Source organism: Somniosus microcephalus, chromosome 11 (assembly GCF_052327205.1).
Source record: "Somniosus microcephalus isolate GS21.2 chromosome 11, FLI_Smic_1.0, whole genome shotgun sequence".
Taxonomy (NCBI): Eukaryota; Metazoa; Chordata; class Chondrichthyes; order Squaliformes; family Somniosidae; genus Somniosus; species Somniosus microcephalus.
The window spans coordinates 141,923,376-141,936,340 of NC_140997.1; the positions used below are offsets into that span (position 1 = coordinate 141,923,376).

Below are 12,965 nucleotides of genomic sequence, written 5' to 3' on the forward strand. Positions count from 1 at the left end.
CTTGTCTTCATTTTCAACCCTCAGAAGGGCGTCCCGATAATGACAGCACAACGGCTACAGAGGTGGTCCCTTTTCCTAGGGGCACACCATTATGACATCGAGTACAAAGGAACTAAACAGCATGGGAATGCTGATGGATTGTCGCGCCTACCGTTGCCGACGGTGGAAGAAGCACCTGCAGTGGATCCTGTGGAGATATTCCACTCGACCACAGTCGAATGTCTACCTGTGACGAATGCAAACATAGAAAAGGAAACACGAAATGACCCGACACTCTCCAGGGTCTATGATTTAACGGTGAAGGGATGGCCAGCACATGGCGAACCACTGTTGCCAGCATTCTTTCCGAGAAGAGAACAGCTGTCAGTGTGCAGAGGAACCTTGATATGTGGATCCAGAGTAGTAATTCCACCCAAATTGAAGGATAGTGCTCAATGAGCTTCATGAGGGTCATCTGGGAGGGGTAAAAATGAAGAACTTAGCCAGAGCGTTTGTGTGGTGGCCGGGAATCGATAGAGAAATCGAAGAGATGACCAAGAGCTGTACAGGATGCCAGAAGGTCCAAAACGCCCCACCACAAGCCCCTCTACATCCATGGGAGTGGCCCTCATCTCCATGGCAAAGGGTACACATTGATTTTGCTGGTCCATTTATGGACTCAATGTTTTTAATTGCAGTGGATGCACATTCAAAGTGGCCAGAGGTAATAAAAATGTCCTCAACCACCACAGAAAAAACTATCACAGTCTTACGAACCATATTCGCCAGAAATGGGCTGCCTGAACAGATTTGCTCCGACAATGGACCACAGTTTGTGTCTGAAGAGTTCCGGAGGTTCTTAAAGAACAATGGTGTTAAGCATTACACATCCGCCCCATATCATCCAGCCACCAATGGATTGGCTGAGAGGTTCGTTCAAACATTCAAGAAGGCTATCAAGGCAATGTGTAATGAAAACATACCCCTACAACACAAGGTGGATAACTTCTTGTTTGCCTACCGGAATGCGACACATGCGGTTACCAACCAAACTCCAGCCATGATGTTCTTCAATCGAAGACTACGATGCCGCTTGGATTTGGTTAAGCCAAACATCAGAAGAGATGTGGAGAACAGGCAGTTTCAGAATATGAATGAAAGGCCGACCAGGAGTTTTAAGATAGGTCAACCAGTTTTGGCCCGGGACTACCGCACAGAGAAATGGCAGCCAGGAACGATCTGCGCACGGCAAGGACCTCTAATGTATACCGTGGACGTTGGAGAGAGCATTGTAAGACGCCATGCTGACCAGATTCTAGAGTCACTGGAAAACGTCAAATCCACACCACGATCCGATACACCTGGTGATGAAACCGAAGTACCAATTGCATCTACCTCAGAATCGGTGATATTGGAAGCAGACGAACCAAACAACGACGTTGATCCTGAATCAACTTTGCCAGAAGAACCTGATACCCCAAAGAGGCGTTATCCAGACAGAATCAGGAAGCCTCCTCAAAGACTGAACTTATAATTGCTTAACTTCAGCTAATGTATATAGCAACTGTAATTGTAAATATGTTATTTGATTATTAATCGAATGTTATGTACTGTTTAGCTAAAAGGGGAGGAATTGTAGTGTATGTACTTTGCAGAAGGAACTATATTCTGCAGCCCCTGTATACTGCAGTACCAGTAGTGACCACCCCTGTATATAAGCCTGTGTAATAACTTTGCATAGTAGTTCCAGTTTTGTCTCCACTCAGTAAACACCTGTTGTAACCCACTCCTGCAGTCCGTGTCTCAATTACACACGGACATAATATTATCTAGTCCCCTTAGAATCCTAAAAACAGCAAACAAATCACCTCTCAACCTTGTCTTTTTCAGTGAGAACATGTCCAATTTATATAATCACTTATCATAAAGGCAACTCATCAGTTAAGACAGTACACAGGCTCGATGGGAGTGAATTACACACAGCTTGGTTTGGTAAAGAAAACCTCTGAATAGTACAGTACGCTTCTGCTGAATCTAACCCTGACCTCCAATCTGTAATTAATCTTTTTCCCTGCTTTTATTCTGCATCTACTATTTGGTCACCCATTGCTGCTCTTTTGCAGTCCTTTGACCAGCCCCCCCATCAATACCTGAAGCTGCATTTTATTCCTGTTTTCCTAATGCTAGTTAAAGTAATGAGTTTTGTGAGGAAGCAATGAGTTAAGGGATGCTGTCGATATGACGAAAAAAAAGCTTTTCTACAGAGGTGGTGCAATGAGGTAAAACATACTGGCGCCATTTTCACGTGACACCATTGTGACAAAATTGGCAGCTTGTTCTCATAAGTGGTCTCCGAGTCAGTAGGTGGTGGGTTCAGAATCTGGGCACATAATCTAGACTTCAGTGCAGTACTGAGGGGGTGCTGCACTGTCGGAGGTGCCATCCTTTGGATGACATTGTTAAACCAAGGCGCTGTCTGCCTGTGCAGGTGGATGTAAAAGATCCCATGGCACTATTTGAAAAAGAACAGAAGAGTTCTTGTAATGTTCTAACAACATTCCCATCTCAAGCAACACTGCCAAAACAGATTAACTGGTCATTTATCTCATTTGCTGTTTGTGGGTCCTTGCTGTGCGCACATTGGCTGCTACATCTGCCTATAAGGCAAGAGTAGTAACACCTCAAAAAGTCATTCATTGGTCGTGTAGCACTTTGGGTGTCCTGAAGACATGATAAGGTGTCATTATATGCAAGTTGGTTGTTTCACCCTGGATGTGTGTGTAAATTATTGGGCCAAGGGCAGCACGGTGGCATAGTGGTTAGCACTGTTGCCTCACAGCGCCAGGGACCCGGGTTCGAATCCGGCCTCGGGTGACTGTCTGTGTGGAGTTTGCACATTCTCCCCGTGTTTGCGTGGGTTTCCTCCGGGTGCTCCGGTTTCCTCCCACAGTCCAAAGATGTGCGGGTTAGGATGATTGGCTATGATAAATTGACCCTTAGTGTTAGGGGGATTAAATACGTGGGGTTACGGGGATCGGGTGGGATATGTGTCGGTGCAGGCTCGATGGGCCGAAATGGCCTCTATCTGCATTGTGGGGTTTCTGTGATTTCTGTGATTTCTGTGAATGAAAGGATAACTTCAAGATGTTGGCCTTCATATCAAGGGGGTTCGAGTATAGGAATAGGGATACCTTACTACAGCTGTACAAGGTGCTGGTGAGACCGCATCTGGAGTATTGTGTACAGTTTTGGTCGCCCCATCTGCGGAAGGATGTTCTTGCCATGGAAAGAGTGCAGCGGCGATTCACCAGGCTGATACCTGGAATGGCGGGAATGACCTACGAGGAGAGATTGAATAGTTTGGGCTTGTACTCACTGGAGTTTAGAAGATTGAGAGGGGATCTCATCGAAACATATAAAATTATGGCAGGCCTGGACAGGCTGAATTCAGAGAGAATGTTTCCAATGGCAGGGGAGCACAGAACCAGGGGCCACAGTCTAAAAATAGCGGGCAAATCATTTAAAACAGAGATGAGGAAGAATTTCTTCACTCAAAGAGTGGTGAGCCTGTGGAATTCCCTGCCACAGAGGGCTGTGAAGGCTAATTCAATAAATATTTTCAAGAGAGAATTGGATATATTTCTGAAGGCTAAGGGGATTAAGGGTTACGGAGAAAAGGCGGGGACGGGGTACTGAACTGGTAAGATCAGCTATGATCTCAGACGAAGATCAGCCATGATCTCATTGAATGGCGGAGCAGGCTCGAAGGGCCGAATGGCCTACTCCTGTTCCTATCTCTATGTTTCTATGTTTCTAAGACAAATCTTGTTTGCCATGTAAGAAAGAAAAACTTGCATTGTGCGACCTCAGGACATCCCAAAGCGCCTTACAGCCAATGAAGTACTTTTGAAGTGTAGTCACTGTTGTAATGTAGGAAATGCGGCAGCCAATTTGGGCACAGCAGGATCCCACCAACAGCAATGTGATAAATGACCAGGCAATCTGATTTAGTGATGTTGGTTGAAGGATAAATAATGGCCAGGATGCCTGGGAGAACCCTTTTGTTCTTCTTCAAAATTGTGCCATGGGATCTTTTGTGTCCACCTGAGAGGGCAGACAGGGCCTCTCATCCAAAAGACGGCTCCTCCGACAGTGCAGCACTCACTCAGTGGTGCACTGGGAGTGTTAGCCTAGATTGAGCAGAGCCATTACTCATGCTTTACTGGCAATACATATTTCCAACCCTCCTATCCGTGCTGATTTCAATACATTAGAATCACTGGTTGAGAAAATGTCCTTCAGTTATCTGACATCAGCTGGAATAGAATTGAGTTTTTAAGATTTTCCAGCTCAAAATAATTGCTTAGTTTCACAGAACACATAATGTCACAGCTAAAGACTGTAGTCATGTGAGCAGAACCTGTGGGATAACAAAATTAATCTCATGAATGGTAATAGGATCCCCAGGATTAAATCTTCCATTATTAAACTGCTGATATTAACAGGCAGATTTTACAGCTCAGGAACCTTACTAATTAACTAGGGTACCATCGCTGCATCTAATATTGAACCTGTCGGTTACTAAAAACAACAGTGTCCAATTGGCATTCTTTAATTCCTTCTTGGCAGGCACCATTGCTCACTAAATAGGGCAGAAAATCTGTTCTCAGGCCTCTACACCCCTTGAACCATCTGCCGTGAGAGACATGACCAATGTTCCCTCTAATTTCTTTTGGTGCGTGGTCCCTTTAAATTTGCTGTATGGCCTTACGCCCGCGCACCTTAGGGAGAACATTGGACATGACCATTCACTTTCTACCTTCTCCTTGTTCCCACCCGTGAGGAGCCTCACTTCATGAAGACCCAGGCTAGATGAAGAACTCATGAGGCACATTATGGACAGATCTGAGTTTCAAAAGAAATCTACATTTAATCCTAATTTGTGTCAGTTGGACGAGCACTCCATGTGTACACTATAGTTTGTTGGTGTTGGCTCATACATTATGCAAACAATGACATCTCAGCAATAAGAAGAACTTCTATTGATATAGCGCCTTTCACAACCTCAGGATGTCCCAAAGCATTTCACAGCCAATGGAATCCTTTAACGTGTAGTCACTGTTGTAATATAGTCAATTTGCGCACAGCCCCAATGAAATAAATGTCTAGATTGTCTGTTTTAGGTGTTGATTGAGGGAGAAATATTGGGCCAGGACACCAGAACTCCGCTACTCTTCTTCAAAATAGTGCCGTGAGATCTTTGCGTTCACCTGAGAGGGCAGACGAAGTCTCAATTTAATGTCTCATCTGAAAGACAGCACCTCCGACAGTGCAGCACTCCCTCAGTACTGCACTGAAGCCTCAGCCTGAATTATATGTTCAAGCTGGGACTTGAACCCACAACCTTCTGACTCAGAGACATAACTGTACCGAGCCACGGCTGACATAGTGAAGAGTTCAAATATCAAACACATAAATGGGGTTTCTGGCAATCTTCCACAGTTACAACGACCGATTGGGAGAACCCCTGGGAAATTCCCGGCAGAGGACTTTAGCAGTAGCTTGGGTAAGGGTGGTTCTAATGAAGGTTTTCAAGCCTATTGGGGGGATAACTAGTGAAATATTGTTTCCACTGGTTGGTGAATCAATAACAAGGGTCATAGACTCAGGATTATCACAAATGTTCTTTAGGAAAGCAAACTTGCCATCCATACCCGGTCTGGCCTACATGTGACTTCAATTTCACACCAATATGGTTGACTCTTAACTGCCCTCTGAAGTGGTCTAGCGAGCCACTAAGTTGTATCCAAGTCCCACCAGCATCTTCTCAAGGGCAACTAAGGATGGGCAATAAATGCCCGCCTTGCCAGCGATGCCCACATCCCGAGAATGGCATTCCTTTTCACACAATGAGCTGGTAGAACGTTAAATGCTTTACCACAAGTGGCTACATGCTTGTTTTCGAATCCCTCCATGGCTTCGCCCCTCCCTATCCCTGTAACCTCCTCCAGTCCCACAACCCCGCGATCTCTGTGCTCCTCCAATTCTGACCTCTTGCGCATCCCCGATTTTCATCACTCCACAATTGCAGGCCGTGCCTTCAGCTACCTCAGCCCAAAGCTCTGGAATTCCCTCCCTAAACCTCGCTGCGTCTTACTTCTCTACCCTCCTTTTAGAAGCTCCTTAAAACCTACCTCTTTGACCAAGCTTTTGGTCACCTGTAACTAATATTTCCTTATGTGGCTCGGTGTCAAATTATGTTTGATAACACTCCTGTGAAGCACCTCAGGGCGTTTTACCACATTAAAGGCGCTATATAAGTGCAAGTTGTTGTCGTGGGAAAGATTCTGATCTTCGAGATGGAGTTCCAGTAGGGAGGCAGTCCCACCCACCCCTCCGGGTCCGCCTGAAGCTTTTTCCTGGGTCAGGGTTCATTCCGTATGAACGCCATGCTCCTGGTGGGATTCGGTGGGACACCAGCAAGAGGGAGCTTGTCAGTGTGAGGGTGTAAAATCCTGGGGTCCCTGCTGCTGGGATACCAGAGGAGTCACGACCAAGGGTTATGGAGAATGGGGGTTGATGGACACACTCGTTCCTCGACGTTCTTACGTTCTCTGCTTTTGCCGTGACCTTGAATTCAATTCCTACCCTCCGCCGATCAGAAAGGGAATCCCACTGCTCTCTGCAGTGAAAGTTGGCATTAAAAATAAAATAAACATTTCAAATTTCTCACATACTGTTTGGTTTTTAAAGGGCTTGGGAATTCCTTAAACTATTTTCAATTAGAAAAACGGCCATCAAAACATTTTATTTTCTTGAGTTTCCTTTACTCTTGCTGATCCAGATTCTTTTCAGAAGTTCTAAATTTAGTTCAGGCAGTCTTCTGCCTCCCTTAGTTCTTCAATCTTTTAAGAACCTTCATGAATTTCCTTGTTCAACCATCTAGGTTCAGGTTTTCCTATTAATTTTCTACTTGATTGCAGTGCATTGAATCTGTACCCTCCCTGATCCTTTTAATTGAAGTTTGGTTTTAGCAATTTGTCCGTTGTGTTCAATCACCTAAGGGGGCTCAGAGAGGAATTTGCCAGATCTTTCCCCGCTTATTGGCCCTGGGCTTTTTTCCCCTGGTTTTTTTTGCCTCTCCCAGGAGATACACGATACACGGACTGTAATTAGTAAGATGTGCTGCAATTGCTAAGATACCCTTACTGTAACTGGTAAGAGACACTTGCAGTAATTGGTAATAAACACTTGCTTGCTGTGATTAATAACTTGGTCAGGTACACTTGCTATCATTGACATGATACAGTTTGAGAGGCTCACAGTCAGACTTAAGGGGAGAAATTCGGTTGCTTTGCGCCTCTCTTTAGCGAGGGCGCTAACGGGGCGCAAAGCAACTAGTGCCCGGGCGCAGCGCTGCCAGCGCCTCCCGCGAAATTCAGCGGGAGGTTAGCGGTGGCGGTAACCGTTAGCGCCCCACGGCGCTGCACCACCGGCGATGACATCATCACCGTGCACAGCGCCCCGCTCGCGCCCCGGCCGCAATCTTCGGTAGCGCCCCCTGATTTACCGCCGGACGCTATGTTCGACGGGGTCAGGGGGGCCTACCTGCAGCCGGGGTGGCGCTAATTAAAGGCGAGGTGCCGGATGGCCATTTTTGTTGCTGACTGTCTGCCAGCACCTGCTTCGGTTGCCGTCCCTGGCCTCCTGAGCAACCCCCCCCCACACTCCCCGCGGACTGCCAGCTGCGCTCCATGAGCCCGGCACTTCTCTTGAGTGCCGGGCTCTTTTGCCAGCACTCTGATCCTGGGCCCCGGGTTGGTTATACAAGGCCCCTCCCCTTTAAGAAGGGAGGAAGGCCTGCACTACTGCGGCACATAGCGCCGCGATATTCCCTCGCAGCGCCCCAAGAGGGAGGCGGGCGCTTCCCTCTTGGGGCGCTACCGATGAATTTTGGCCGTGGGGGTGCTAACTTTTTCAGGGCGCTAGCACCCCAAAGGGGGCACAACTCAATATTTCCCCCTTAATATGTTCACTGGGAACTCTCCCCTGTACTGTTTTAGTGAAGTCAGCCACTGATTTATTATAAACCGGTTAAGGTCGCTGCTAAAATAGCAGAAAGGTGAACTTCAGACAAACATTTTAAAATAAAACCAAAATCCTGCGAATGCTGGAAATCTAAAATAAAAACAGAAAATGTTGGAAACACTCAGCAGGTCAGGCAGCATCTGTAGAGAGAGAAATAGAGCTTCTCACAAAGCAAGCGTTTATTATCAACTACTGGAAGTGTATCTTACTAGTTAAGGTAAGTGCGTCTTAATATTATGAAACGTTGGCATGCCATAATTTCAGGGACTACATGTTTTACATCGACAGATTCATTTTGTCTAAATCACCATTTTAAGCTTGACAGCAATCAAGAGATTTTTTTTAAATAAAAGACATTAGTAAGACTCACATGAACTCTTGTGCTCTTTCCTTTTCACCCTCCGCCTCATCATGGTTGCCCGCGGGCTCATGGGATGAGCGTTGCGTGACAGAGTGTTTGTGTTCTGAGAACTGAAGCCTGAGGTACCAGAAGAGGGAGGAGAGCAGCTGACTGGGACCAGAGCTGGGGGAGAAAGAGAGTCAGAGAGGGAGGGTGTGGGTCAGCGCACAATCATAAGGGAGCAATAAAGTCAGTCTTTCCTGATGGTTAGCTATGGTTAAGTACACAGTACAATGGCTTGGGACTCAGCAGGGCCGCCAACCCTCCAGGATTGAGCTGGAGTCTCCAGGAATTGAAGATTAATCTCCACAGGGCACTGCTGCCAGCAACCAAAGAGAAAAATCCATCAGGGCATTAACATTTTTTTTTCATTTTCTTTGAACACTTTCGCTTTTTAGTTGTAAAAATATTGATGATGGGAAACAAAGGCTGTTTGACTGAGAGTCAACATTCATGCCATCGGGTAAAAAAAAGACTTGCGTTTATATAGCGCCTTTCACGACCTCAGGATGTCCCAAAGCGCTTTACAGCCAATGAAGTACTTTTGAAGTGTAGTCACTGTTATAATGTAAGAAACGCAGCAGCCAATTTGCGCACAGCAAGCTCCCACAAATAGCAATGCGATAATGACCAAATAATTTGTTTTTTTCCATGATGTTGATTGAGGGATAAATGTTGGCCAGGACACCAGGGAGAACCCCCCCCCCGCCCCTGCTCTTCTTCGAAATAGTGCCACAGGATCTTTTACGTCCACCTGAGAGGGCAGACGGGGCCTTGGTTTAACGTCTCATCCATAAACGAAGAGACTGCTAGTTTGCCAATCGGTGTGGGAAGGCGGGACACCGCGATGACGGGCCGGGTGATCAATAGTGGGTGCATGGGGGGGCGGGGCGATTTGAGGCAAGAGGTCATGTGATGAAAGCAGCTGGAATACGCCCAACCAGAGTTGGCGACCCTAGGCCTGAGGCTTGAGGGAAGGCCCGAGTTCATCTCCCGACACAGAGCTTTGTATGAGGGATCGGGAATTCAGGCCTACATGTGGCTGCATGTTTCGCCATTGATTGAAATTAATGGATGAGAAAAGCAAGCTGCAAGTGCTGACCTCCGTGGCAGTATTCCCAACTTAAGCTCGTGTGGCACAGAGCTCCGCGCCGGGAGGATTCATTTAGTAAAATCTACAGGGAGCAACACTCCAGTAACTCTGAAATTCTCTTTAGATTGAAGAAAGTAAAGCCTGAGTGCTAACACTTTCCCAGCTTTTACCACTGTGATTATGAAGTGCAGGATGAAATGGAGGGTTAGTGACATCAAAGCAGCAGCATCTTAAAAAGTAAAGAATTGTGAATGAAAGCATTAACACTAGAAGGAGATCGATCAATTTATAGGGTTGCCAACCCTCCAGGATTTTCCTGGAGTCTCCAGGAATTAAAGATTAATTTCCCGGGTAAACCCGGGAGAAAAGTCAGAGGGCTGTTAAAAAAAATTGTGCGTATTTTTTTCTTCATTTTCTTTGAACACTTTTTGTGTATTCATTATAAAAATATTGGAGATGGCAAAACATGTTCGACTAACCGTCAATGTTCATCCAATTGGGTAACGAAGTGACTGTTCACTTTATGATTGGGAAGGCGGTGCCCTGCGAGAATGGCCATGTCGGGCGATCAATGGCGGGAGTGTGGGGGCGGGGATCATGTGATGAAGCCTCCAACCAGAGTTAGCAACCCTAGCAGTGGAGCAGCCACCATTGAAAACTGAGGGAAACTCACACCAAAACCAACAAATGGCAGAGAAAAAAAAGCTTGAGATTCGACTGCTGGTGATCTCCTAGCTGCACTCCTTGAATCAATTGCCCAACACCACCTGAAACAGTGGCAACGCTGGCATGTCAATCCAATTGTTTGGCTTCAAATCAAAGTACCTCCTGAAAGTGAAACGATAAGATGTAGCTGCACCAACCATTGGCTGATTGGGGAAGGAATATCCAACCTATGTGCCTAGCGCCACGTGCTACCCCCCCAAGCCCCGACAATCTGGGCCTTAAACCCACTTGCGCTTATATTTCTTATTCATTGGTCTGCCCCGTTTGAGCTGTACAATGGGGGCAACTTAACAATACACGGTTGACCCTTTTACCGATCAGTACGTCTCTGTGAATTAGTTTAACGGCAAGCCCTCATCACTAAAATTTGGACTGAAGGAGTTTTGGGAAGTAGCTACTGTGAAGAAAGCTCCCCTTTTTGGTCAAAGTAGATATCTGAGATACCACAGAGTCTGTTCCCCTCTATTTAAGGCGTTGGGCCTACCCAGGTTAGGCTCACTAAAGGCCTCCTCTGTGACAGCAGAGGGCAGTTGTCCCTGATGGTGCTTCTTTGGTATGCTTGCCCCTCTCACAACTCAGGCCTATATGGACTTGACCCTTATCGATTTACTTCCAACCTTTATTTCCCTTCATTATTTAGAAAGCATTTCTATCAATGAGAATAGATATCCCTCCTGGTTTGTATATACATCTTGTTATGATGCTTCTACTTGTTACAGCTGCACCCTTCTCTCTGTTTAGTACAATTATTTATTCTTCACTTTGGTGAACACTATAGTGGATTTATATTTTTACATACGTTCAATAATTTAATTTAAAAGAAGTATTTTTGAGCACTGACTTGTCCTATTGCGCACTCTCACCGAGTATGTAACCTTAACTTGTGGACTATCACCAGCTGCAAGGCATTCTGGACTCCCTGGGTTGGCCATTTTTTTCAGCACTCCGTCACACACACAACGCAATGCAGAAAATGCCTCATTATTACAGTAATAACATTGGTCAGGAGTAGCTATATCTCTGTAGCATTAATGTTATCTCAGCAAAACATCCACTGCTGGAACAAGCAGGAATCATAGGGCTGAACTCGACCATCGTAGGTGAGACTGAATTTCCAGCTTTAACGCAGTGTGTGCTGCCTGGGCATCATTGCACTCTAATGAACAGTGTCACACAGTCAGTGCCCAGAGGGTAAATGCCCAACATCAGCCATTCTGTCGTGCTGTGGAACCAAGCAGGTGCCAGGCACTTTCCCAACAGAGAAGGCAAAATCAGAGGCAGAATTACTGCAGCTGGACTTTGAACATCTCCTAACGTTTGGAGCTGACAGACGCCCTGGGTCAAGGTTGCCCTTACACAACCACTTGGTGAGGGAATGGTGCTGAGCACCATGAGGCCAAGCAAAAGGGAACAAGGTGAGAAAATAAACAGGCTAGCTTGCAAAGAAAAGATTAATTCTAAGAGATTGGATGTTCTTGGAGCTGGTGTTGAAGGGGTTCCTGAGGTTAAGTGTGGGTTCAGAGAGATAAGCTAAGTTACTGTACATTTGCAGTAGTCCGAGTTGGATAGAGGGGTCGGCGCGCTCCAGGTAGGCGTCTTGCTGTGCCCTGGGTGGTAGGTGTGGCAGTAGTTGACGCAGGGGTCCCAGCAGTGATGGTGGTCACTCTTCTGAACCTTAACTGTCCGTTAGATATTGAGAGGTTGAGGGGAAATGGAAAAGAGAGACAAGAGAAAGAAAGAATGAATCAAACCCAACTCTTTCAAAGCGCTACTGCACCACTTAAAGGGCCACTGTCATCATCTTGGGATGACCATTGGTTGCTAAGCGCAGTACCAGAACATACATCAATGCAACCTTGAGGTAAGGTGACTCTGCTACAGATTGATCTTTTCTCTTGTTTCTTTTACTCCAACTGATATTCAAGAAAACAATAAGACCATCATGTATACCAAATTTAGGACTTGGCTTAACATTTTTTTTAGCAAGATGACAGCTGTCCTTTAAGAACCTGCAAGCAAAACAGGTTCTTAAAGGACAGCTGTCATCTTGGCCCAAACCTTGTGTTTACATCCATTTGTACAAGTTACTCACTGTGGTAAATACCAGAGAATCACAGTGGGGTGAGTTACACTCTTCTTCAAAGCTTCTACCTAACATTCATCGCATTGCTTTGATCTCTTGCTACTATAACATTCATAGAATGCCAATAAACTCGACAGGCATGAGCCACCTTGCATAATGCCTGGCCAACATGGACTTATTCCCTCTATTCCACCTAAACACATCTCTGTTGTTTTCTTTATAATACACTGATGATCTCCCATTATAGATGGCAAGCTATCAAACCTATATTTCCAAGGATACATCTCAATATACATACTAAATACCTGGAGAACAACAGGTACTGGGAGTGAGTTACAGGCTAGAATCTAATCAAGGAATTCGGGTGGTTTAGAGATAGAATAATGAATACCTGGGAGTGAGTTACAGCCTGGAATCTAACCGAAGGATTCAGGAGGTTTATATATAAGAACATACGAACAAAAGAAATAGGAGCAAGAGTAGACCGTACGGCCCATTGAGCCTGCTCCGCCATTCAATAAGATCATGGCTGTATTTCTGCATCAACCCCATATCCCTTTATTCCCTTAATTTCCAAAAATTTATTGATCTCTGTC

General features: G+C 45.7%; 1 protein-coding gene across 1 annotated transcript in view; it reads right to left on the bottom strand.

Moving 5' to 3' along the window:
- Positions 1–12,965, bottom strand: part of grip2b (glutamate receptor interacting protein 2b) — a 445,227-nt gene that overhangs the window by 191,284 nt on the left and 240,978 nt on the right. Inside the window, exons 10-11 of the mRNA XM_086001324.1 lie at positions 11,831–11,965; positions 8,438–8,590 (exon numbers count right to left, since the gene is read on the bottom strand). Coding sequence (XP_085857450.1) covers positions 8,438–8,590; positions 11,831–11,965 — 288 coding nt within the window. The remainder of the gene's footprint in view (positions 1–8,437; positions 8,591–11,830; positions 11,966–12,965) is intronic.